At 38.9% G+C, this 25,686-nt stretch overlaps 1 protein-coding gene across 3 annotated transcripts in view; it reads right to left on the bottom strand.

Annotated features, from left to right (window-relative positions):
• AKAP7 (A-kinase anchoring protein 7) overlaps positions 1-25,686 on the bottom strand; it is a 134,636-nt gene that overhangs the window by 80,404 nt on the left and 28,546 nt on the right. For all 3 annotated transcript variants that reach the window (XM_069598434.1, XM_069598436.1, XM_069598435.1), the window contains exons 5-6: positions 23,213-23,373; positions 6,212-6,324 (exon numbers count right to left, since the gene is read on the bottom strand). In XM_069598434.1, coding sequence (XP_069454535.1) covers positions 6,212-6,324; positions 23,213-23,373 — 274 coding nt within the window. The remainder of the gene's footprint in view (positions 1-6,211; positions 6,325-23,212; positions 23,374-25,686) is intronic.

Below are 25,686 nucleotides of genomic sequence, written 5' to 3'. Positions count from 1 at the left end.
TAAAGTATCTCACTGTTTCCATTGGTTCCCCATCTATTTGCCAGGAAGGGATGGGACCAGATGCCATGATCTTCCTTTTATGAATGTTGAGTTTTAAGCCAGCTTTTTCATTCTCCTCTTTCACTTTCATCAAGAGGCTCTTCAGTTCCTCTTCGCTTTCTGCCATAAGGGTGGTGTCATCTGCATATCTGAGGTTATTGATATTTCTCCTGGAAATCTTAATTCCAGCTTGTACTTCATCCAGTACAGCATTTCACATCATGTACTCTGCATATAAGTTAAATAAGCAAGGTGACAATATACAGCCTTGGCATACTCCTTTCCCAATTTGGAACCAGTCTATTGTTCCATGTCCAGTTCTAACTGTTTCTTCTTGACATAAAGATTACTCAAGAGGCAGGTAAGGTGGTCTGGTATTCCCATCTCTTTAAGAAATTCCACAGTTTGCTGTGATCCACACAGTCAAAGGTTTTAACATAGTCAATAAAGCAGATGTTTTCTGGAACTCTCTTGCTTTTTCTATGAGCCAACAGATGTCAATTTGACCTCTAGTTCCTCTGCCTTTTCTAAATCCACCTTGAACTTCTGAAAGTTCACGGTTCACATACTGTTGAAACCTGGCTTGGAGAATTTTGAGCATTACTTTGCTAGCGTGTGAAATAAGTGCAATTATGTGGTAGTTTGAACATTTTTGGCATTGCCTTTCTTTGGGATTGGAATGAAAACTGACCTTTTCCAGTCCTGTGGCCACTGCTGAGTTTCCCAAATTTGCTGGCATATTGACTGCAGCATTTTCACAGCATCATCTTTTAGGACTTGAAAGAGCTCAGCTGGAATTCTATCGTCTCCAATAGCTTTGTCTGTAGTGATGCTTCCTAAGGCCCACTTGACTTCACATTCCAGGATGTCTGGCTCTAGGTGAGTGATCACACCATCGTGGTTATTTGAGTCATGAAGATTTTTTTTTACAGTTCTGTGTATTCTTACCACCTCTTCTTAATATGTTCTGCTTCTTTTAGGTCCATACCATTTCTGTCCTTTATTGCACCCATCTTTGCAAGAAATAATCCCTTGGTATCTCTAATTTTCTTGAAGAGATCTCTAGTCTTTCCCATTTTATTCTTTTCCTCTTTTTCTTCGCATTGATCACTGAGGAAGGCTTTCTTATTTCTCCTTGCTATTCTTTGGAACTGTACATTCAGATGGATATATCTTTCCTTTTCTCCTTTGCCTTTGACTTCTATTCTTTTTTCAGCTATTTGTAAGGCCCTCTCAGACAACCATTTTGCCTTTTTGCATTTCTTCTTTTTGGGGATGGTTTTGATCACCACATCCTGTACAATGTTACGAACTTCTGTCCATATTTCTTCAGGCACTCTATATATCAGATCTAATCCCTTGAATCTATTTGTCACTTCCACTGTATATTCATAAGGAATTTGATTTAAGTCATACCTGAATGGTCTAGTGGTTTTCCCCACTTTCTTCAATTTCAGTCTGAATTTGGCAATAAGAAGTTCATGATCTGAGCCACAGTCAGCTCCCAGTCTTGTTTTTGCTAACTGTATAGAGCTTCTCCACCTTTGGCGGCAAAGAATATAATCAATCTGATTTCAGCACTGACCATTTGGTGATGTCTACATGTACAGTTATCTCTTGTGTTTTTGGAAGAGGGTGTTTACTATGACCAGTGTGTTCTCCTGGCAAAACTCTGTTAGCTTTTGCCCTGCTTCATTTTGTACTCCAAGGCCAAACTTGGCTGTTACTCCAGGTATCATCTCTTGACTTCCTACTTTTGCATTTCAGTCCCCTATGATGAAAAGGACATCTTTTTTTTGGTGTTAGTTCTAGAAGAGCTTGTAGGTTGTCATAGAACCATTCAACTTCAGCTTCTTCAATATTGGTGGTTGGGGCATAGCCTTGGATTTTTGTGATATTGAATGGTTTGCCTTGGAAACAAACAGAGATCATTCTGTCATTTTTGAGATTACACCCAAGTACTGCATTTTGGACTCTTTTGTTGGCTATGAGGGCTATTCCATTCCTTTGAAGAGATTCTTGCCCACAGTAGTAGATATAATGGTGATCTGAATTAAATTCACCGATTCCAGTCCATTTTAGCTCACTGATTCCTAAAATGTCGATGTTTACTCTTGCCATCTCCTGTTTGACCACTTCCAATTTACCTTGATTCAAGGACCTAACATTCCAGGTTCCTATGCAATATTGTTCTTTACAGTATTGGACTTTACTTCCACTACCAGTCACAGGATGTGAGTGTTATTTTCACTTTGCTTCAGCCTCTTCATTCTTTCTGGAACTATTTCTCCACTCTTCTCCGTTAGCATATTGGCCATACTGACCTGGGGAGTTAATCTTTCAATGTCATATCTTTTTTGCCTTTTCATACTGTTCACAGGGTTCTCAAGGCAAGAATACTAAAGTGGTTTGCCATTCCCTTCTCCAGTGGACCACATTTTGTCAGCACTGTCCACCATGAGCTGTCCATCTTGGGTGGCTCTACACGGCATGGCTCATAGTTTTATTGAGTTAGACAAGGCTATGATCCAAGTGATCAGTTATTCTCCTGTCGATGAATATTCAGCATTTAGTTGCAATTTTGGAGTTCTCACAGGAGAAGATGAGCTCCCATCCTTCTACTCTGCCATCCTGTGAATCAGACTTGCTTTAACTTATACCAAGGATACTTCTAAGACCAGCTTTCGTCGGGAATAATAAAAGCCTGCTCTTACCAAAGGCCCCTAAGGTGCCTTCTTTCAGAAAAGAAGACAGCGGCAGTGCAACCTGGCAGGCCCTCTTTTGTTGCGTGCACTCAGAGTCATGTGCAACTTTTACGACCTGATGGACTGTAGTCCATGGGATTTCCCAGGCAAGAATACTGGAGTGGGTTGCCATGCCCTTCTCCAGGGGATCTTCCCTGCTTTCTCCAACCTCATCATCACAGAGTCCAATAACTACCCCTCTGCCCTTAGCTATGTACATATCAAACTCTACACTCAAAGCAAACTAGTCCAAGTGAAAAAGGGAGCAAACAATTTCAAAGATCATTTCTTTCATTCCAAAGTTCTCTCATTGTCTGACTTTGTGAAAAACTGCTATAAGAAGGGCCAATTAATAACCTATAGCTTTGATAGTTTAAGTGCTATATCAGTAATTTGAAAGAGAAGTCCAGAAAATAATTTATGATTAAAAACAACTGTTCTATTCATGAAAAGATTGTATTTATTTCTTGAGGAATCTGGATCCGCCTTAAGATGCATATTTGATTTGAAACTGGTCCTCTTCTGCCACCAAGTGTTAACACACACTTCTAACAAACCAGTTTCTGCAATGTCAAATCACAGAAACACCAATACAAGGCCACTCAGTGTGAAAAATAAACCCAAAATAAAGCACTATAAAAAGCACTGACCTAAACAAATAGAGTCTAACCACATGAAACAAACATACTCTGAAGAAATGCTACAAACAAGTTGAATTCTAGCTATTTCAGAGACAAAACAATTTAAAGAAGCTTTTCTGAGGCTTCATTCATTTGATTTAAAAAACTACTGTTTGAGACCCCATGGACTGTAGCCTACCAGGCTCCTCCCTCCATGGGATTCTCCAGGCAAGAATACTGGAGTGGGTTGCCACTTTCTTCTCCATGGGATCTTCCTGACCCAGGGATCGAACCTTAGTCTCCCGCATTGCAGGCAGACGCTTTAACCTCTGAGCCACCAGGGAAGCCCTTTGAAAACATAGTGATAATCAAAATAGCTTGAAGATATACAAAACTACTTTCAAGGGAATTCCCTGGCAGTCCAGTGCATAAGACTCCATTCTTTCACTGCTGAGGGTATGGCTTCAATCCCTGGTCAGGGAATGAAGATCCCACAAGCTGTACAGCCCAGTCAAAAAAAAAGCATACTACTTTTACTACTCTCTTATGAGATATATTCCACTAGAATTTCATGAGACTAAGAATATGGACAACTAACATATATATATAAATGCCTCCTGGTATTAGAAAAATATATAATTGTCAAAAAAAAAAAAAAAAGTCTTATGTTTCCCAGAATCTCAGTTAGAAAACTTAATTCTCTAGTTTGAGAACAAGAATACCATACTGTAGCAGAGGAAGTTCCACATCAGGAAATTTGAGGGAGAGTTCTTTATTTGAAAGAGAGTTTCGTTTGCAGGGAATAAGAAAAGGCCAGAAGGATATACTAGTAATGGTACCTAAAAGAGAAATGATATTGGGAGGAAGGGAGTGAGAGATTGGTGATGAGGGAAAAAAATTTATCTTTCACTCTGTAGGTCTGTATGTAGGTAGATTTTTTTCAGTGAGCATATATTCATCTAATATTTCTATAATTGAAATAACTTTTAAAATACAAGTACTTGAAATGACACAAACTTCTTAATATGAGTGAAAAAAAAATTATTCAACATCTCTCTACCCTGCCCCTTTTATTTCATTATCAACCTTAAGTAAACTGAATGTTGGTAATACATTCCATTATTGACTTTATCAATGGTCTCACCCTTATAAATGAGTGGACCCAGAATGAAAACTCAGAAGAGAATTAGTGCTGAGAGAGGAAAATAGATTCTGGATGGGGCTCTGCAACTGAGAACGGTGTGATCTCATTTCAGCCACTTAACCTCTGAGTCTCAGATCCCCTTTCTATAAAGTAAAAGGAGCAGACTCTGTGAAATCATCTGTCAAGAAATCACTTAAAATGCATGCAGTCTGAAGTGTTGAAATATAAATTCTAGAGTTAATTTAAGCATCCCTTTGATAAACATCCTTGGGTGCTCTCATTTCAAAGTTAATAAAGACAGAAACATTTTGAAATGTGGGTATTACCTTCACCACTGATTTGTCATTCTGGGATTAAGTTTGAAACCACTGGGAAGAGGACAATCCACGTGAAAGCAAGATAAGAAAGATAACGAGTAAAAGAGGAAACTGTCAGTCTACAAGTTTTGTCAGTTTTCATCATTCGTAATTCCAAAATCTATGATATACACAAATTATTTCTACCTAAATATTCTAGAATGTTATCTAATATAGTTATTATTTAATTTGAGCATAGAAAAAAAAAACATGCAAGATACTGGGGGATAGCATGATTTTTACAGAAGTTTGTAGTAAACTCATAACCACAGGATGGCCAACCACCCAAACACATGTTTTACAGGACCAAAAAGACTTTCTGAGCACAGACATTAAAAACAAACTGTGTCGAATTTAGAAAAAAGATCTACTTACTAATAAGCATGACCTTCATTTATAGAGCTGCAAATTAAGTCTGAACTGCAGCAAAGGGTTATGGAGAGCAGGAGTGAATACTATGCCCATCTGCAGGCCCATCTCCAAAACTCTGGTACATCAGAGCAGCTCAGCAGATGCCTTAATTCGCATGACAACCTCCCTAGGCTGAAATGGGAGAAACAAGGAAGGGTGCCCTTAGGATTCCAAGAGAACTGCTTGTGACTCCAGATAAAAGTTCAAAGTGCCTCCAGCCTCTGAGGAAGAAGGAGGCAATGGCTTAGGAAGGCAGCAAGTCGCCCTGAGATAGGGAAAGTCAAAAGACATGTCCCCTGGCTTGTGTCACTGCTGACCATTCCCAGGGAGTACTTTCAAATACTGAGCTAGGGAGGGAGGCCCTTCTGTTACCTCTTGCCCAGTCCCTGCAATACCTGCTCCATACCCTCAGTGGAGACAACTTCTGAAAGAGCAGCGGCTTTGTAGAAACTTCAAAAGAGCTACATAAAAGTGGGGAGGGGAGCAGAGCATGTCCGACCTTGAAGAACCCAGCTACAGGGAGCAGCACCAGTGTATGCAGGCCGGTGGAGGAAGCTTTGAAGGCAGCAGGCTGCAAACAACCAGAAGAAAACAACGCAGCAAAACCCAACTCTGGCTCCACCCCCCAAGCTTTTCAAGGGATGAAGCAAGATGTAGCAACAGATGAAACAGCAGTAAGTGATGGTCAGAGTGTGCAGCTAACAGCCACAGAGGCAAAGGAAGAGACAGCAGAATGGCCTCCATGGAGGCTCATGAGCCAACTCAGCATCCTTGGGAGTTGGAACCAAATCCAATTGGAATCCCAGGAGCAATAGTGGCAGGGGTGTCAAAACCCACTACGAATGTCACTCATGCTGTGGGTGGTAAAACAAGGCTGATGATAAAATGTCCACTCACCTTCTTCCAGAGCCATGGTGACCTGGACAATTTCATGAAGGTCAAATGAGGCTTAAAAGTTCTGCTTTCTCCTGCCAAGATACCTTTTTCTTGAAATGTCCTTTTTGCAGCATCTGAAGAAAATAAAAAGAAGCATAAAAATGCTACTATATGATACCCTATGTGAGAAAAGAGTCTAAAAAGGAATAAATATATGTATAACTGAATCACTCTGCTGTATACCTGAAACTAATTGATTTACAACAATGTAAATCAACTATACGGCTACTGTGGCTGTCTTTAATCATAAAAATGGCAACTCAAAAAATAAATTATTCTACAACAAAGGTAATAAACTGGCTTGAGATATTATTTTTAAGAGAGGAAAAACTACAATGTGTATGATGCCAAATACATTACGATGGTTAAATCTGCAATAGTGTCAAAGTTTGGAATACGGCAGAAATCAACACAACTTTGTAAAGCAACTACCCTCCAACTAAAGATTTAAAATCATAAATTTAAAAAAAATGTCTTTGGGTAAAGCACACAAAAGCAACGGTTGGAAAAGGAAATATTTAAAAAATAAAATAACTGACTGATATGATGCTGATTTCATGCAATATCCCAGTGGCGCCCATATATATACATAAAATGAACTAGGTTATCTGTAACTCCTTATATCCAAAACTTCTGCATCTAACCAAGATAGAATAACAGGAATCTGATTTACCCTCCCATCTGAAATGACCAGGGAAAAAAAAGGACAAAATATATGAAACAATGGTTTGCAAAACACTGTACACCTGGCAATGAAGGTGAGTGGTCCCTTAGAGATGAGAAAAAAACAAGGTGAGCCCTTTGATTAACCAGCTTACATCCCTGGGTGTTGAGGCCCCTATTCAAGGAAGATAAACCCAGATGGAGCCCAGTCATCACGCTAGGTTCAGAAAAAAAAAAAAAAAAGCCAAGAGTAGAAAGACCAACACAGCTGGAGCTCATGGGACAGAGTGCCAGAGAAGTGAGGGCTCCAGAGAGAAAACTCCAGAGATCTGCAAAGGCTCCCCCAAGTGGATTCAGCGGAGAAGTGACCAGCATGGGTACGTGAGCAAACTACCTGAAGCTGAAAAACACACTTGAAAGGATTAGAGAGAACACTCCCAGCTCTCACCCAAGGTCAGGAAGTGTGTCTGTTCCCATCAGCCAGACTGGAAAGCCTCAAGATGCATGGGACACTGGGAAGAATAAGGATTTTGCCTCAGTGGAAAGGAAAAATGAGCTCTGGCCTGGTACTATTCTAGTGCCTCCTAACACATATTAGAAGCAAAACTCAAGAGGAAAAACTTGTATCAAAGTAATTTAGTTGTGTCCCAGCACAAAGCCCAAGTATCATTATAGAACAACAAAACCATCCAGCACCCCACAAGTGCCTGATATCGAACAAAGAGGCATGTAACAAACAGGAAAATATAACCCATGAAGAAGAAATCAATCAATTAATCAAAAGCCACTTAGAACTAACATAGATGTCAGAATGAGCAGATAAGGGCTTCAAAACAGTTATTCTAATTGTATTCTTTATGTTTAAAAAGTTGAGATGCTAGTGATCAAAAAAACCTACATTAAACTTTTAGAGATTTTCTATCTCTAAAGATAGAAAAATAGATGAGACACTACAGAACAACAACAACAAAAAAAAAAAAAACAGTGAACTTGGGAGACATAACAATAAAAACCACTCAAAATAAAACAGAGGGATAAAAAAGGAATAACAACAACAACAAAAGAATAGTTCATCAGTGAGACGTGATGCAACTTAGGCTGCCTAATACGTGTGTAGGTGGAGTTCCCTGAAAAAGGCGAGAGAGGTAGAGAAGATACTTGAAGAACTAATGGCTATTGGAGAATGAGAGCTACCACAACCACAGAGAAAGACAGTCTGGGCAGTAACTACGAAAATTTAAGCTGCACAAGCATTTTGACAGCAATTCCAATATTAGGAAAACACGCAAAAATAAACAAAAAGTACCAACACATGAGATTTTATAGAAAAGATATTTAACATTGCTTGAATTGTCACACGCTGAAAACAACCTTCAACAATAAAGAAATGGTTGCTATTGTGCCTCCCAGGTGGTACAGGGGTAAAGAATTCCCTGCCAATACAGGAGACACAGGAGATGCCAGTTTGACCCCTGGGTCAGGAAGATCCCCAGGAGGAGGCCATGACAACCCACACTCCAGTATTCTTGCCTGGAGAATCCCACGGACAGAGGACCCCGGTGGGCTACAGTCCCATGGATCACAAGGAGTCAGACACAACTGAGTGATTAGCATGCATGCATGCATACTAAAAACTGCTATAATCAAAAGAATGAATTCAAGTTACATATATTAACCTGAAAAGACATCTGTGGCACCTATTAAGCAAAAAAAAAAAAAAAAAAAAGGCAAATTGCATGGTTACTATATCTGAAACATGATTCCATGATTGAAAGAGACACATGTACCCCAATGTTCATTGCAGCACTGTTTATAATAGCCAGGACATGGAAACAACCTAGATGTCCATCAGCAGATGAATGGATAAGAAAGCTGTGGTACATATACACAATGGAGTATTACTCAGCCATTAAAAAGAATACATTTGAATCAGTTCTAATGAGATGGATGAAACTCGAGCCGATTATACAGAGTGAAGTAAGCCAGAAAGAAAAACACCAATACAGTATACTAACACATATATATGGAATTTAGAAAGATGGTAATGATAACCCTCTATGCGAGACAGCAAAAGAGACACAGATGTATAGAATGGACTTTTGGACTCTGAGGGAGAGGGAGAGGGTGAGGGTGGGATGATTTGGGAGAATGGCACTGAAACGTGTATACTATCATGTAAGAAACAAATCGCCAGTCTATGTTCCATACAGGATATAGGATGCTTGGGGCTGGTGCACGGGGATGATCCACAGAGATGATATGGGGTGGGAGGTGGGAGCAGGGTTCAGGATTGGGAACTCATGTACACCCGTGGCGGATTCATGTCAATGTATGGCAAAACCAATACAGTATTGTAAAGTAAAATAAAGGAAAAATAAAAATTAGATCCAAAAATCTGCAAGCAATAAATGCTGGAGAGGGTGTGGAGAAAAGGGAACCCTCCTACACTGTTGGTGGGAATGCAAACTAGTACAGCCACTATGGAGAACAGTGTGGAGATTCCTTAAAAAATTGCAAATAGAACTACCTTATGACCCAGCAATCCCACTGCTGGGCATACACACCGAGGAAACCAGAATTGAAAGAGACACATGTACCCCAATGTTCATCGCAGCACTGTTTATAATAGCCAGGACATGGAAACAACCTAGATGTCCATCAGCAGATGAATGGATAAGAAAGCTGTGGTACATATACACAATGGAGTATTACTCAGCCGTTAAAAAGAATTCATTTGAATCAGTTCTGATGAGATGGATGAAACTGGAGCCGATTATACAGAGTGAAGTAAGCCAGAAAGAAAAACACCAATACAGTATACTAACACATATATATGGAATTTAGGAAGATGGCAATGACGACCCTGTATGCAAGACAGGGAAAGAGACACAGATGTGTATAACGGACTTTTGGACTCAGAGGGAGAGGGAGAGGGTGGGATGATTTGGGAGAATGACATTCTAACATGTATACTATCATGTGAATTGAATCCCCAGTCTATGTCTGACGCAGGATGCAGCATGCTTGGGGCTGGTGCATGGGGATGACCCAGAAAGATGTTCTGGGGAGGGAGGTGGGAGGGGGGTTCATGTTTGGGAATGCATGTAAGAATTAAAGATTTTAAAATTTAAAAAATAAAAAAATAATAAAAAAATAATAAAAAATAATAAATAAAGACAGATGAAGAAAACAACAAGGATCTACTGTATAGCACAGGGAACTATATTCAACATCCTGTGATAAACCACAATGGAAAAGAATATATGTACATAACTGAATCACTTTGTACATAGTAGAAATTAATACAACACTATAAATCAACTATACCTCAATAAAACAATTTTTAAATAAAATATTGAAAAAGACAAAGAAAATAAATTCTATATAGTTATATTTTTATCAGCACAGAATAGTATAGAATACTTTAGGATGGAAGTTGAGATTGAATAGAGGTAGGAGAGAATAGCAGTGTTTTCTTTATACCTCTTTAACTGTATGAATGATTAGAATGAGCATGTGTTACTTTTGAATAAAAAGTTTAAAAATAAGCATGGTAACAAACTGACAACACATGAGCAATATAAGATTGCTACATGTGCACAAGCATCATCCTGGAGTGCACAAGCAAGAGGGGAGATTACTTTGCCAGACATGTGAAAAATCCATGCCTTTCAAAGACCTTCAGTAAACAACTTCTCATTTGGTCTTTTTATCTTAAAATCAGGGCTAATGCATAAGGCAATTTTAAAGACAGGAAGACTGAAACACCAGAAACTGATGCTCAAGGTCCCACTCCTTGTGAGCCGGAGAGAAGGAAGTGAAATTCAGGTGCCCTAACTTCTACCCTGGTCATGCTTCAAGCTGGCTGAAACCTCAGCTTGAACTGAGGGGGCAGGGAAGGGCACAGAAGCTGCCTCTACAACTTCAAGGGGAAGAGGAAGGCAGAGGATTCTGCCATCTCCCACCATGACCATGTGCATCGGTTTCAGTCAGAGAAGTTCCCTTCTTCTACGCTTTGAGCTCCCAAGTACCATTTCATTTTTTTTTTTTAAAGAACTCCAACATATACCAAAAAAAAAAGTTTGAAAATCAATGATCAAAAAACCTGCACAGGGTCCCTTCCGTAGAAATAATCCCACCAATAATGTCCAATTAAAAAAAAAGGAAACCGTAGGACTTCCCTGCTGGCCCAGTGGTTAAGAATCTGCCTGCCAATGCAGGGGATATGGGTTCTATCACTGGTCTGGCAAAATCCCACATGCCAAGGAGCAACTAAGCCTGTGCACCACAACTTCTGAGCTTGCATCCCTAGAGCCTGTTCTTTGCAACAAGAAGCCATCAAAATAAGAAGCCTCTCCACTCCAACTAAAGTAGCTCCCAGTGACCACAACTAGAGAAAGCCCGCACACAGCAATGAAGACCCAGCACAGCCAAAAGTAATTTTTTTTAATGGAAACTGGTAAAACATAGGACACAGAATATACCTTTGAATCTCAAAGAAGACCACATTCAATCTAAATATTCAGTGAGAAACGGTCCTTTTTCAGTTCAGCTAAATCTTATCAATGTTAAATATGTCCTAATTTTTGTAACAGTTAAAATCATGAACTTAATGAAAGATGATCTAATGGTTCAAGGAAAGGTGTCCTTAAAAATAGAAGATACACCAGGTACTGTTCTGAGTGCTGGGAATACAATGGATAAAATAAACCCTCTACCCTCATGGAGCAGAGAGAGAGAGCACCACAAACCACCATGCAGCATCAGGAATCAATAAGTGATACAAAGAAAAATAAAGCGGTAGGGGTATACAAAGTGATGTGGAAGAAAAGGGGTTGCTATTTCAGAGAAGGTGGTCTGGAAATCCTGTTCTGAATGTGAGACATTCAAGAAGCCACCTGAAGAAGAGAATCATGTGTGTTTCTAGGACGAAGAAGCTCACAGCAGAAGGAACAACTTTCAGAGTGAGGAGTGGTGAGCAGGTCGAAGAGCAGTAAAAAGGGTAGGTAACTGGAGCAGGGTGGGAGGCTTGGGGAAGAGATAAGAAATAGGTTTAGAGAAGTGGTCAGGAGCCTTATGAAGCATGGTAAATAAGATCTTCAGATTGTATTCTCAGTATGGTAGAAAATTTTGAGTGTTTTAAGCAAGGGAAACTTATGTATGATACTGACTTTCTTTACCCAGCTATATTTCAGCTGGAAAATACATGCCTTTCTAGTAGGAGAAATTGAGGCTTAGGAGACTCAAAGTGCTCCTCTCTTTCCCTGGGGCTGTATTAGTTGAAGGGAAGACAGCTAAACGGGGTGTCAGAGTGTTTAGAGTGGGGGGACATGTAGCAGGCTTGGGGTTTTTTAAATATTTTATTTATTAGCTGGGCCAGGTCTTAGTTGCAGCATGCGGGATAGTCAGTCTTCATTGCAGCACGTGGAATCTTTGGTTACAGCATGCAAATTCTTGGTTGTGGCATGCGGGATCTACTTCCCTAACCAGGAATGGAACCTTGGCCTTCCGCACTGAGAGCATGGCATCTTAACCACTGGACAACCAGGCACGTCCCCAGGCTTGGTTTTTTAAGCTGGAACCTTCCTTGTCCCCATATATAGTTATTTTCTGTAACTATTCTTGGGTCCACGGGATTTCACCCTATTGCTCATAAACTCATAAACTCAATGGAGCTGTCTGAGGGCCCTTTCCACCCTTCCACTACTCCTGAACACAAAGAAAAAGCAGAATTCCCGAGGCCAAGGCGGAACGGATAAGAACACTGTACAGCCATCCATCATCACACAGCGCCATCCTAGCTCCACCTCCACTCTGAGGGCACAGGGAATTCTGGCTTTGCTGCCTCTGTGGACATGTCTCAGAAACAAAGCACAGGTCACTCCTGCTCTCAGCCTTGTGTGACTTTGTTGCTTCATTCACAGGGTGATGGAGGGGCAAGAAATCACACTTGAGTTTGGCCTCTAACTCTCTTCTTCATCCAAACGGGAAAATCTTTCCTAGCACTGGAGCAGGAAAAAAAACCCCATTAGGCTTAGTTGCTGAAACCTCAAAGTCCTTTCTCTATTGTTTCTGCTGTATTCTCTCTTCTGAACACATTAAGTGCCACTGCTTAGAGGGAGGCTAGGCATAAAAGCTAGGGAAGAAGAAACACACAGACAAAAATTCAATAGTTCAAAATACTATTTCACTGCGTTTTCAAAATCTCACTTTGTTATTTTGTCTAATATCTACCAAATGCTACTACGTGCTACATATGATGTTTTGATCACACTTTGTAAATTTGGGGCATGTCCTAAAAACCCTTCACTGCAACTCCCTGCCACCATACGATTTTTCCCGTCGCTTCCATGGTAATAAAAAAGGTTAAGCAATAGGCCATTAGAATACCCAGAAAACATTAATTCTTTAGCTGAAACCAACAGATCACAATTTTGGCTGAGTTAACCAGGAAAGGAATTTACATAATAACACTGGGAGGACAAAAGTTCCAGGCTGGAAGGCCAGGAAGCCAAGATGTCCCCTGTTAATAGTCCAGAGACACCACAACCTCACCCAGCTGGCATTACTGAAGCCACACACGTGCGCGTGCACACACACACACAGACACGAAGGGCGAGAACCCTGCCGCCCGTCTTCGACAGTGACGACTTCACCTGTCCCCAGAATGGATTCTGCACAGTAGTCTTTCGCTCAAGTTGCTAGCTTCTGACTCAAAGTCTGGGCCAAAGCCAGACGATGTAGAACCGAAAAGGCAAAACCTGCGAAAGAACGTATGTGACATGACAGTGCAGGAAGAGTTCAGATCCTGGGCAGCCTAAACACAAGGCGGCGGTCCAGCATGCACACGTTTTAAAGAAGGCTGTATTTATGACAATCACGGGTGTACCCTGGAGATTCTGACAGTTCAGTTCCAAACCACCACAATAAAGCAAATATCACGATAGTCACACAAATTTGAGGGGACGTATACCTGATGCTGGGAGGGCCTGGGGGCAGGAGGAGAAGGGGACGACAGAGGATGAGATGGCTGGATGGCTTCACCGACTCGATGGACATGAATTTGAGTGAACTCCGGGAGTTGGTGATGGACAGGGAGGCCTGGGTCACTATGATTCACTGCAGTCGCAAAGAGTCAGACACGACTGAGTGACTGACCTGAACTGATACCCACTCCAGTACTCTTGCCTAGAAAATCCCATGGACGGAGGAGCCTGATGCAGGCTACTGTCTATAGGGTCGCGAAGAGTCGGACACGACTGAGAAATTTCACTTCGATTTCACTTCATTGCTAAAAACGGGTAACCACCATCTGAGCCCTCCGTGAGTAGTAATTTCTTTGCTGGTGAAGGGTCTTGCTATGAAGTTGATGGCTGTTGACTGATCAGGGTGGTGGCTGCTGAAGGTTGGGGCGGCTGTGACAATTACTTAAATAAGAATGAAATCTGCCATATTGATTAACTCTTCCTTTCACTTGAACACTTAGAGGCCACTGTAGGATTATTAACTGGCTTAATCTCAGTATTATTCTGTTCAAGGAACAGGGAGGCCCAAAGAGTGAGTGAGAGATGGGGAAACGGCCAGTCAGTGAGTAGTCAGAACACACACATTTATTCAGTTGGCTGCCTTATATGGGCGTGGTTCATCACACCCTGAAGGTCACTGACCACAGGTTACTATAACAAATATAATAATGGAAAGTTCGAAATATTGACAAAATGTGACATGCAGACACTAAGTGAGCAAACGTTAGAAAAGTGTCACTGATAGACTGGCTCTACACAAGGTCACCACCGACCTTCAATTTGCAAAGCAAACAAAAAAAGGCCAGAGCATGTGAAACACGATAAAATGAAGAGCAATAAAACGAAGTTTGCCTATACTGTTATAATTAACTTATCACCTTTTAGTTCCTATAAATTGCTTTTGTTGTTCAGTCACTAAGTTATGTCCAACAGTTTTGCGACCGCATAGACTGTAGCCCGCCAGGCTCCTCTGTCCATGGGATTCTCCAGGCAAGAATACTGGAGGGGGTTGCCATTTCCTCCTCCAAGGGATCTTCTCAACACAGGGATCGAACCCAGTTCTCCCGCACTACAGGCGGATTCTTTACCACTGAGCCACCATGGAAGCTGTCATATAAATTACAAACAGGTGCATCTTTTCTCAACTACCCTATCACATAACAGCTTTGATCCTCTCTCTTCTGACATATTCTCAACTGTTTTAAATAGAACTAAAAATTTTTTAATAAAACAATAATAAATACTTAAAATCAAAACATTAAACTGAATATTATAAAACTCACTTTTATTTCTCAAAAATTGTCAAACATTGGCAATGTCTTAGGGCTTAATATATTCCATGATGGACAAACTTACTAAATTCCCAAAATATGACTAAAGAGACTAAAGAGATGAGGGCATATTTTCTAAGTCTTCAAGTATTTGAAGAATTACCACACAGAAGAACTTCAGATGGCAGATTAGCAACATGTTCAAACCAGCCTTCAAAACAGAAATGGCATGAAGGTGTAAAAGGTAAAACTTATTTGTTCAGTTAGTTACTGAGCAGCTTCCATATCTGTCAGATACATAATGTCCTGAAGACAGCAAGCATGTCCCTGCTTTCATGGAGCTTACAGTCTCAGGGGACAGATTTTAGCCCAATAAGGAGAAAGACTTAATGCCAAGAATTATCAAAAAATACAAGAGCTACAAGGAAAAATATACAAGAAATACAGGGATTTGTTAACAGAAGTCAAACAGTAGGCATTTGTATGGTTCATTAACTCTCTATATTCATTGTTACATATTCTTTTATTCATATATCATTATGTTCAATTGATTCTAAAGAAACAAAATTTTCTAAATTATTGGCTTCAGTAACATCAAATTTTGACTCAACAGTTCTCTTTATTCACTGGACCTTGATGGGTATCTATTCACAATACTGGCTTAAATAATACTTGAAACAAAGCACATTTCATTTCTATTAATGTGTTTTTTTCAACAGTATATTCTCTACGAGGATGGAAATAAGAGGGGAAAATGCCACCTTCATTTGGCATTTTTGATACTTCTTAGTATTGATTTTATATTCCTAATAGTATAATCTATTGCTTAGCCAGAGTGCTGGGTAATAGTTTCAGAAATATTATTCTTGAGATCAGAAAAGCTTTTGCTAGTGTTGAAAACCACATGTAATTTTTCATTTATGTTAACTCATATTCCAGAAGAGAAGTTCATGAATATTTTAAGAAATTGTTCGATTCCTTCTAGTAACACAGACATTCCTTCAATCACCAAATAGAAAAGTACATAGCAAATACATCAGATATCCTTCAGAAAACAGCTAAAACTGCTCCACGAATAATATAATTCACCTCAGCTAAAGAAGCAAATTGTCAGAGGAACAAGTTTTTAATGTGTATTTTAAACACAAGGAGACTTTGCTGTATAAAAGAACAGCAAAATGAATAATAAAGATACTTTGTAATCCTAAGTAATACCATTTCATCTGTTTTTTTATTTTTTGCATTTATTCAATTCCTTTCCCACTGAAATGAAGCAGTGTAACTCGAGCACAGTGAGCAAAAAAGAGAGAACCAGAGTTAAGACAGGAGACTTCAGCCAGAGACCAGAATATCAGGATACCGTGGGCTGAAGCAAGGATCTGGGAAATTGTAATAAATAGCCCTACCTGATCTAAGGTCTCAGAGTAGTTCTGGCAGATGAAGAGTCAAAGATTTCCCTGTGCTTATAAATTGCTGGAGTGAAATATTGGAGGCCACTGTCAAAGAAGGCAAGGGATCTCAAGAAAAGTATTAGTTGTAACGGTAGTAGTGGGGATAATTATTGTCATTTTTTACTAATGATAATAGCTACCATCTTATTTAACACTGTACATGGGCCAAACACTATACCAAAGCACTTCACATGTTATCTTGTTTTGAGAATAGTTACAATTATGTTCATTCTACAAATAAGGAAATTAAGTAAGGAATTAGATATATTGCTTCAAGTCACTCAGCTGATCACTGCTAAGGCTGCGTTGGGGAAAAGCTGGGGTCGGGGGCAGTCAGCTCTGACTGACTCCACAGCTCACTCTGAGCCAGGATGGTTGGATGGCTGTGCTCACAGAGTTGCAGCAAGAGAGGGAACGAAGCCCTCAGTGCACAAGAGGAAATATTCAGACAACTGCACAAAGGCGAGGGAGAGGGTAACAAAACCTGACACCATGAAACACCAATAAGAAAAGGCCTCTGTGTGAGGGCAAAACAGAAAAAGCAAGAGAACTAAGAGAAAGTGGGTGACATCTCTGGGTTCCATGTTGCAAAGCATTTGGTGAAACAAGGAAGCTATGATCTCGACTGGAGCTGGGCTTCAGCTGAGGCAGGAAGGTGCTTTCACAAGCTGGTTAGGAGTCCCGTTGTTAATTTACAGTGTAACAGACAAGCAAGGTGATTAAGAACACAGGATCTGATGAAAGTGGCAAGACGGCTGAAGGAGGTCAAAAGATGCAAACTTTCAGTTCTTAAAAAAAATAAGTGCTGGAAATGTAATATACAACGTAGGGCCTACAGTTAACAATAGTGTCTTACATATCTGAAGGCTGCTCAAAGAGTAAATCTTACACATTCTCATCACAAGGAAAAAAAAATCTGCAACTTTGTGTGCTGATGGATGTTAACTATGCTTATTCTGGTGATTGTTTTGCAATGTATACAAATACCAAATCATTACACTGACAGCAGAAAAAAAAATAATGTTATATATCAACTGTACCTCACTTTTTTTAAAAAGCCTAACAACAAGAGAACAGTAAAATAAATTATGATGCAACAGAATATTATGCAACCAGTAAAAGGAATACTTTGGGAGACTATTTCATAACAATGATAATGATAGTGAACATTTCTTAATTAAGCATCTATTCTTTACCAAATATTGTTCCTTATGTGTATCATATATCACACATACACTATAATAAATAATAATAACAATTTAAAAACAGAACATGAAATCTGGAGCCAGACTGCTTGGATTTGAGTCCTGGCTCTATCACTTACTAACAAATTATTTAGCCTCTCTGTGTCTCAGTTTCCCTACTGAAAAATGGGGGTAATGATAATCATCCCTGTCTCACAGAGGTGTTAAGATGAAAAGAACTAACATTTGTAAGATGATTAGAATAAAGCTCCACATAAGGTGAATCCATTTAAGTATTTGATTGAAAATCAAGTAAAATAAAAGATATAGGGGATCAGAATATGTCCCCCAGAAATACACCACTTGGGCAAAAGGCATACTTTGGGTAGAGACAAAGAGAATCAATAGCTGCAGAAAGAAACTTTCCCCAAGATTCCCTTGTCGGAACAAAAGCAGACACTTGTGAAAAATGAGGACTGCCAAAAATCCTCTCTCGTGGGGAATTCCTACTGCCAAAGTGGACCTGTACAAACAAACCTTACTCCACTGGAGTTCCCACCCCACACATTTACTTCCCCACAGTCTGCCACCCATGAAAGCTTCGAACCCTTTTCCTTTGTCTTGTCATTTCTCTACAAACTTATTGTTCTTCTGTTAAGATGCTATTTAAGCCCACATTCTTGCCACCCCGCTGAGTTCCTCTTCATTGTGGTTTCTCCCACAGGATGTGTACTGGACACATTAATAAACTTTGCTGCTTTTCCCTTGCTAATCTGTTGTCAGTCTAAGTCTACAGGGTCCCTTGGGAAGAAGCTAGGCTGGCAGAAAGAAAAACAATTTCCCCCCTCTACAGGACAATAGAAACGGTAAAAAGAGAGATGAAAGGGGAGAATAGACGGATGTGTGCCTGGGGGCCTGCACAGAGGCAGAGGCTCTGATGGTCCTCTAGGAAGCGTGTCTGTGATTCAGACATTCTGGTTGGGGAGAAGAGCTTGTCTTTGCTTAGTTCTAAATGAGGTGCAACTAGGGTGTTCTGATGTGTCTGAAGACAGCTTAGCCCAGGCCATTCAACAGAACGGTCAGCAGGACCACTGGGATGTCCACCTGCCTGTCGTGGTTAGAAGTCCAAGTGCCCAGCACCTGAACAGATTCTCCACAAGGAGAAGCACAGGGCATATACTCTCCATCTTTTGGGGGACATGATAGTCATAATAAGAGAAAGAGTAATGTTCAAATGAACATCCTAAAAAACTTTCATCTTTCCTTTTATGAGATAAATGCACTTGGAATCTTTCATCATGCTAACCAAGCATTCTTTTCTTATTAAAAAAAAAAAAAAAAGATTTGCAAGAACTATTATAATCCAGGCAGGCTAAACTTTTAGCAATCTCTCAATCTAACATACTTTTTAGCAAAATTACATTTCATGAAAAAAAAATGAATGAAATCATCACATATTCATTTCTATGCAAAAAGCTTTCAGTGAAATTTCATCACTGTAAAATGTGCAGAAATGACATATAAATGCATAATTTTCAATACCTTCTTAGCTGTATGAGCTATTGTGTACTGCTAGGAAAAGAGAAGGTACTGTTTTATTCTGGAAAAACATTATCATTCAAGGTCAAGATAAGAAACTGAGACACACAGCCTTGAATGCCTAAATCTTACCAGCTCCCTCAAGCGGCAAACAGCATAAGGCTACTTATACAAGATGTGCAAAGATAGCTGTGATCTCTTCAGCCCATCAGCATCTACCAAAAACATCTAGTAGTACTAGCAGCTCATCGAATCAGACTTTACTAGTTCAAAATGCATAATGAGTGAGTGAAGTCGCTCAGTCATGTCCGACTCTTTGCGACCCCATGGACTGTAGCCTACCAGGCTCCTCCACCCATGGGATTTTCCAGGCAAGAGTACTGGAGTGGGTTGCCATTTCCTTCTCCACAAAATGCATAATAACTTTCTTTAATTTTATATATTAACTCTAAATTACTCTTTATAATTTTTCAATAATGAGTTCAAATATTAGTATCTGAAATTCAGTCTTTTCATACCAACTGTATAGTTTGAATTTTAAGATTTTGTTTCCTTTAACTTAAAAATTGAAAAACTCCATGAAAATGATCAGACTATTCATGAACTATAATTTTCACTATTTTTCAAGTTAATTTTACTTCGTAATATGGACTTCTTTATCAACACTTTAACAATTAAATATATGTTCTTTAAAAATTTGTCCTGCTTTATATTAAGTTAAACTAGGTCTGCCTCCATTATGCTGAATAAGTAAGATTTGAATATACTGGTATAAGCATATATTAATATACATACATAGTTTATATCAATTTCTAAGAAATGTATTACTGTGGTCAACAGAATATAGTCTTCTGAAAGTTGTAATATATTTAAATAAATAGTTTATAAAAGACACAGACAAATGTGACATTATTTTACTGACCTTACTGGACTAAAGCAAGACTAAAACTGAGGCATTCTTTAAAAAATAAATTTAATGAAGTAAAACACTGGCCAAAATTCCACATACTGAACATCTGGACATTATACAAATTGAAGCTGTAACTAAACTCCAGTGGAATTTTCCATATACATATTCAAGTATTTAGATTCCTTAAACTGCATAAAAGGGGGGCTTCCCTGATAGCTCAGTTGGTTAAGAATCTGCCTGCAATGCAGGAGACCCCAGTATGATTTCTGGGTCAGGAAGATCCATTGGAGAAGGGACAGGCTACAAACTCCAGCATTCGTGTGTTTCCCTTGCAGCTCAGCTGGTAAAGAAAGTGAAAGTCGTCTCTGACTCTTTGCAATCCCAAGGACTATACAGCCCTTGGAATTCTCTAGGCCAGAATACTAGAGTGGGTAGTCTTTCCCTTCTCCAAGGGATCTTCCCATCCCTGGGATGGAACCCAGGTCTCCCGCACTGCCAGCGGATTCTTTACCAGCTAAGGCCCAAGGAAAACCCCAGCTGGTAAAGAATCTGCCTGCAATGCGGGAGACCTGGGTTCCATCCCTGGGTTGGGAAGATCCCCTGGAGAAGGGAAAGGCTACCTACTCCAGTATTCTGGCCTGGAGAACCCCATGGACTATACTATACAGTGCATGGGGTCACAAACAGTCAGAGACAACTGAGCAACTTTCACTTTCAAACTGCATAAAAAGTATACTCCAAAGAAACAGCGCAGTTTACAAAAAAAAACTAAAAGCAACTGATTATATGAGGGAGACAGAGTGCTATTCTCCCTCCATTTTCCATTTCTTGTAATGTTTTGTTTAAATGTGTAGAAAAGTATACGTATTTTTAAGAAACAGTCTCTGGCATCTAGAAGGGAATTACAGGGGCAGTGGCCTTTTCTAAAATGACAAGCCAACACTCTTGGGCTCATATTCACACTAAAGTTGGCAAGATTTCACATTCCTCCTCACACAATGGATCTTTCATCAATACTGGAAACTGCTTTTATGAGACTATGTGCTAAGAATGGATGGAATTCTCAATGTTGCAAGCATCCATTGAATTATTTAAAAGAACAATGAATGAATGACTAATTAGAAATGTTTCTCGAGCTCAGAGATATTTATATTACAAAAAGAAAGACCTGAATCTAGCATTCTCTCCAGAGCAGTTCAGGAGGAACAGCTAAGTCTGTTCAGTGGAAGGCATGGGTTCCCAAATGCTTTGCCATCAAAACTGTTGGAGTTGCCTTCTCCTTGGCCAACTGATGATTTTAAGTCCTATTTGACTCATAAATATTGTTTAACTGCTTGCTTGTTTGTTATTTATATACACTTTGCTCCACAAAAGAAAAACTTTACAATGAAATGAAATCTGACCCTCATGCCTTCCTCCTCCCCAAAACAGGTGCAATTTTGAATGGGCAACTATATAAAAACAGTGTGATATTGAGTTTTTCTAAACAGTATGTCTCAAAAGATCACATGCAATATGATATCCTTTTTATTAAATATAAGGTTAAAGCTGATTAAAAATACACATATTATTTGGGAGAATACAAAGAAATAATAAACTCTGACTTCAGGATGATTGATGGTTAGCTTAAATGAAGGAAGGCCAAAGGACAGACCGATGAAAAGGACAATGTGGTGAGATTACTACCAAGGTTCTCACTTGTATTTTAGGTGGTGGATTCCCAGATGATATTAGACAGATATAAGACAGATAGACAGAGAAAAATAAGCCCAGCATGGAGCAATTATCAGAGAGTGTTATAAATTAAGGATTACTGAACCTGAAACAGGATGACATGAAATGATCTGACATGAGAGAAAAAAATAAAAATGGTTTACAGTACGTACATGAACACCCAAACTATGATCTCTGGATCATCTCAAAAAAGCACTCTTCCAGGTTTTATCATTTTCTGCTTCTATTTCCCTAGAAGGCTGACTGCCAAAGAATTGATGCTTTCAAACTATGATGTTGGAGAAGACTCTTGAGAATCGCTTGGACAGAAAGGAAATCAAACCAGTCAATCCTAAAAGAAATCAACCCTGAATATTCATTGGAAGGACTGATGCTGAAGCTGAAGCTCCAATACTTTGGCCACCTGATGCAAAGAGCCCACTCATTGGAAAAGACCCTGATGCTGGGAAAGACGAAGGCAGGAGAAGGAGATGACAGAGGAAAAGATGGTTAGATGGCATCACCAACTCAAAGGACATGAGTTTAAACAAGCTCTGGGAGATGGTGAAGGACAGGGAAGCCTGATGTGCTGCAGTCCATGGGGTGGCACATTAGGACATGACTGAAAGACTGAACAACAACAAATTTCCCTAACATTTTCAATTGTGCTGCAGAAAGCAGCATGTTCTCCAGTGGATGTTAGACCTTCTACCACCACCAATGGGCCTTCTGCTTAGACAGTGGTACCTAAACAGGAAGGAAAAAAGGTAGCACAGAGGGAAATGTCACTGATTCATCTACTGACTCTCCCAAATGGGGCTGACAATCCCCACAAGCAGAACAGGCAATTGGTGTTTCTAATTAACTCATTCAATATTTACTTAATGCCAGCTATATGTCATGATAAGCACTGGATCCTTCAGACTTATGATTAGGATGGTCCTAACAAATACTTGGGTCCAGTCCATCATCTTCCAGAATCAACATATTCCCCCGAGTCAAAGGATCAAGATACAGTAACTGTTCTGGCCTTTTATTCGGCTACTTATCTACACAAGCAAATGCTGAAGTAGGTCACTCATAAAGTGAGGCTACATTGCCCCCCACAAAGTTGAAAGATGTCAAATCTCTATTATAAGAATTGGGAGAAAAAAAATCCCTCTTCAACAATGAGATTTCATGTAAGTTTATCGCTGTTTGTTTTACCTGCTATCTCCAAAAGTGAGTTTATGTGACCTCCTTCTGCCAGCTTCACAAATCCAACCTGATTTCCGAAAGTGTCAACCCCTTCAAAGGGCAAAGTCAAAGGTTTTCCTTGGAGGATTTCTTCTACAAATGGTTTTAATTCCAAAAGAGCATCAACACCACTGGCAAGAGACAATATATTTTTTAGTAATATAATATGTAGTAAAATATACAAAACCAAATAAGAAAACAGTTTTAGATAAATTAATTTTTGTATTTGTACTAATTATTTTAATGCTCAGAATACCTTCAAAATCAAATCCATATGATCAAAATAAAACAAATATTAATTTTAAACAAAATTTGTATAAGTGAATTAATCTTTACCTAATTGCAATTTATTTTATATTAAAGATACAAAAGAAGATGTTATGTTATAGTTTACCAAAAGGTTTTAAATCAAGGAAATACTGCATGCACAACTAAAGAAAAAAAAATATTGACAATATATTGCAGAAAAGCCCAATACCTACAAAAGTTTATATCAGATCATGTGAAAGTTTAAGGTTCTTGTTAAAAGTACTAATACTTACACAGTATTTACTATTTGTGAAGCACTTTACTAAAACTTAAAATATATTATCTCTTTAAAATATAACAGTCTCCATAATAAGATAATTAATTAGACTTAGACTTGACCAAAGTACAAGTTTACAACTATAGTGACATAAATTTGCTGTATATGTTTAGTCTATCTGATTAAAGGGCTATTCTGTGTTTCAAATGTACTATTTTTTCTTTATAGAAATAAAAGTTTACTATATTAGTGAATTAGACATCATCAGGTTTGGAATATTTTGAAAATTAAGATCAATTATTTCCATACTAAGAGGATTTTAGTACAGGGACTTTATAATGAGAATAAAACTAAAATCTCACTAGGGGGCAGCAATCACTCAAGAAAGAAAGAAAGACATTTTACATTACGGAGAGGGGTTTAAAATACCCTTCTAGTGAACCACCTTAATTTAAATTATCTTGATCAGCAATTCGTTCATCAATAGTAATAAGATGTCAAACGTGTGAAAAGAAACTTAGACATTTTTCTAGCTGTTTCATATTTCTACATTAGCTTTAAGTTTTTAACTGATTTTCATCCACAGTTTTCCATACTGGGTCTTACTTCTCTGTCAAACAATATATAATACTTCAAAACAGCTTTAGAAATGTCAACATTTCTCACTGGACCTCCAAATTCACATCCGAAATCCAATCTTTCCTGACTGTATTTATCTTCATCCAAAAAGACACGCTGCTACTGCAGTGCTATCTTCACCAGGGACTGAATTCAAGCATGTGAAACAGAACAGCTACTCCGGCTCATCTTCCATAAATCAGAGGATGAATATCAAGATACTCACTTTAAATATAACGCTACAGCAAAGCAGGCCATCCTAAAGGTCAGGAGTTTTCAGAAACAGTGAATTCTATACTCCATTTTTCTTTAAAGAAATATAAATGATCCAAATTCAGTCCAGTTTTTCCACTCTGTAGTAATATAAACCAATGAATTTATCCTAATGAGATGTCACTGGTCACAGAGTGAAAATGAGTCACAGTGCCTCTTGGTAAATATCACTGACTTTAAAATTCTTTTAAATAGAGTATCTTTTCAAGAACTGTTTATGGAAAGATTTCTTTATAATAAACTGAACGGAGTATAGGTATGTAAGAAACAGAATTCTGAAACTAGAATTGAGACCCAAAGGTTGTACTCAAAACAAAGACAGGACAGCCATCTTTTCAAATCAGTATCTGGATTAATATATTTCTATTTCGTTCTTTTGCACTATGAAGACACAAAACATGCCATCTACCTGAAGAAATTCATTACGTAAAAAAAAAATGTTTCTGTATACTCCTTATCTCACCCATTGACCAGTACTTTATATTAAATACCTAAAATGATACTAGACTTTGAAAAGTAAGGATATAGAAAAAGAAACTAACAATACAGATGTCTAGCATATTATACTGTATGGGATGAAAGATAAAATTAAAAGATTAGGGACTCAGAAAACCCTTCACATAATCAATGTCTTGCAGAAACCCCAATCAGTTTCACTCACTATGAAAAGTGAAAGTGAAGTCACTCAGTCGTGTCCGACCCTTTGCGACCCCTGTAGCCTACCAGGCTCCTCCATCCATGGGATTTTCCAGGCAGGAATACTGGAGTGGTCCACCATTTCCTTCTCCAGGAGATCTTCCCAACCCTGGGATTGAACCCGGGTCTCCTGCATTGTAGGCAGTCGCTTCACTCACTATACAGCTACCCAAAATGAAGCCACACCTTGAATCTTATCATCACTTAAAAGTTGACACTTCAGTCACACTTACTTCCCTGGTTCCCCATACTAGAAGCAAATCTCACCTTTGAAATTCCATTAATATTTTACACTTAATGAAACATACCACTTTTTTTACATTTTTCTACT

This window comes from Ovis canadensis, chromosome 8, assembly GCF_042477335.2.
Source record: "Ovis canadensis isolate MfBH-ARS-UI-01 breed Bighorn chromosome 8, ARS-UI_OviCan_v2, whole genome shotgun sequence".
NCBI lineage: Eukaryota > Metazoa > Chordata > Mammalia > Artiodactyla > Bovidae > Ovis > Ovis canadensis.
The sequence above is the reverse complement of the archived record's forward strand: the minus strand, read 5'-3'. Positions and strand labels throughout refer to the sequence as shown.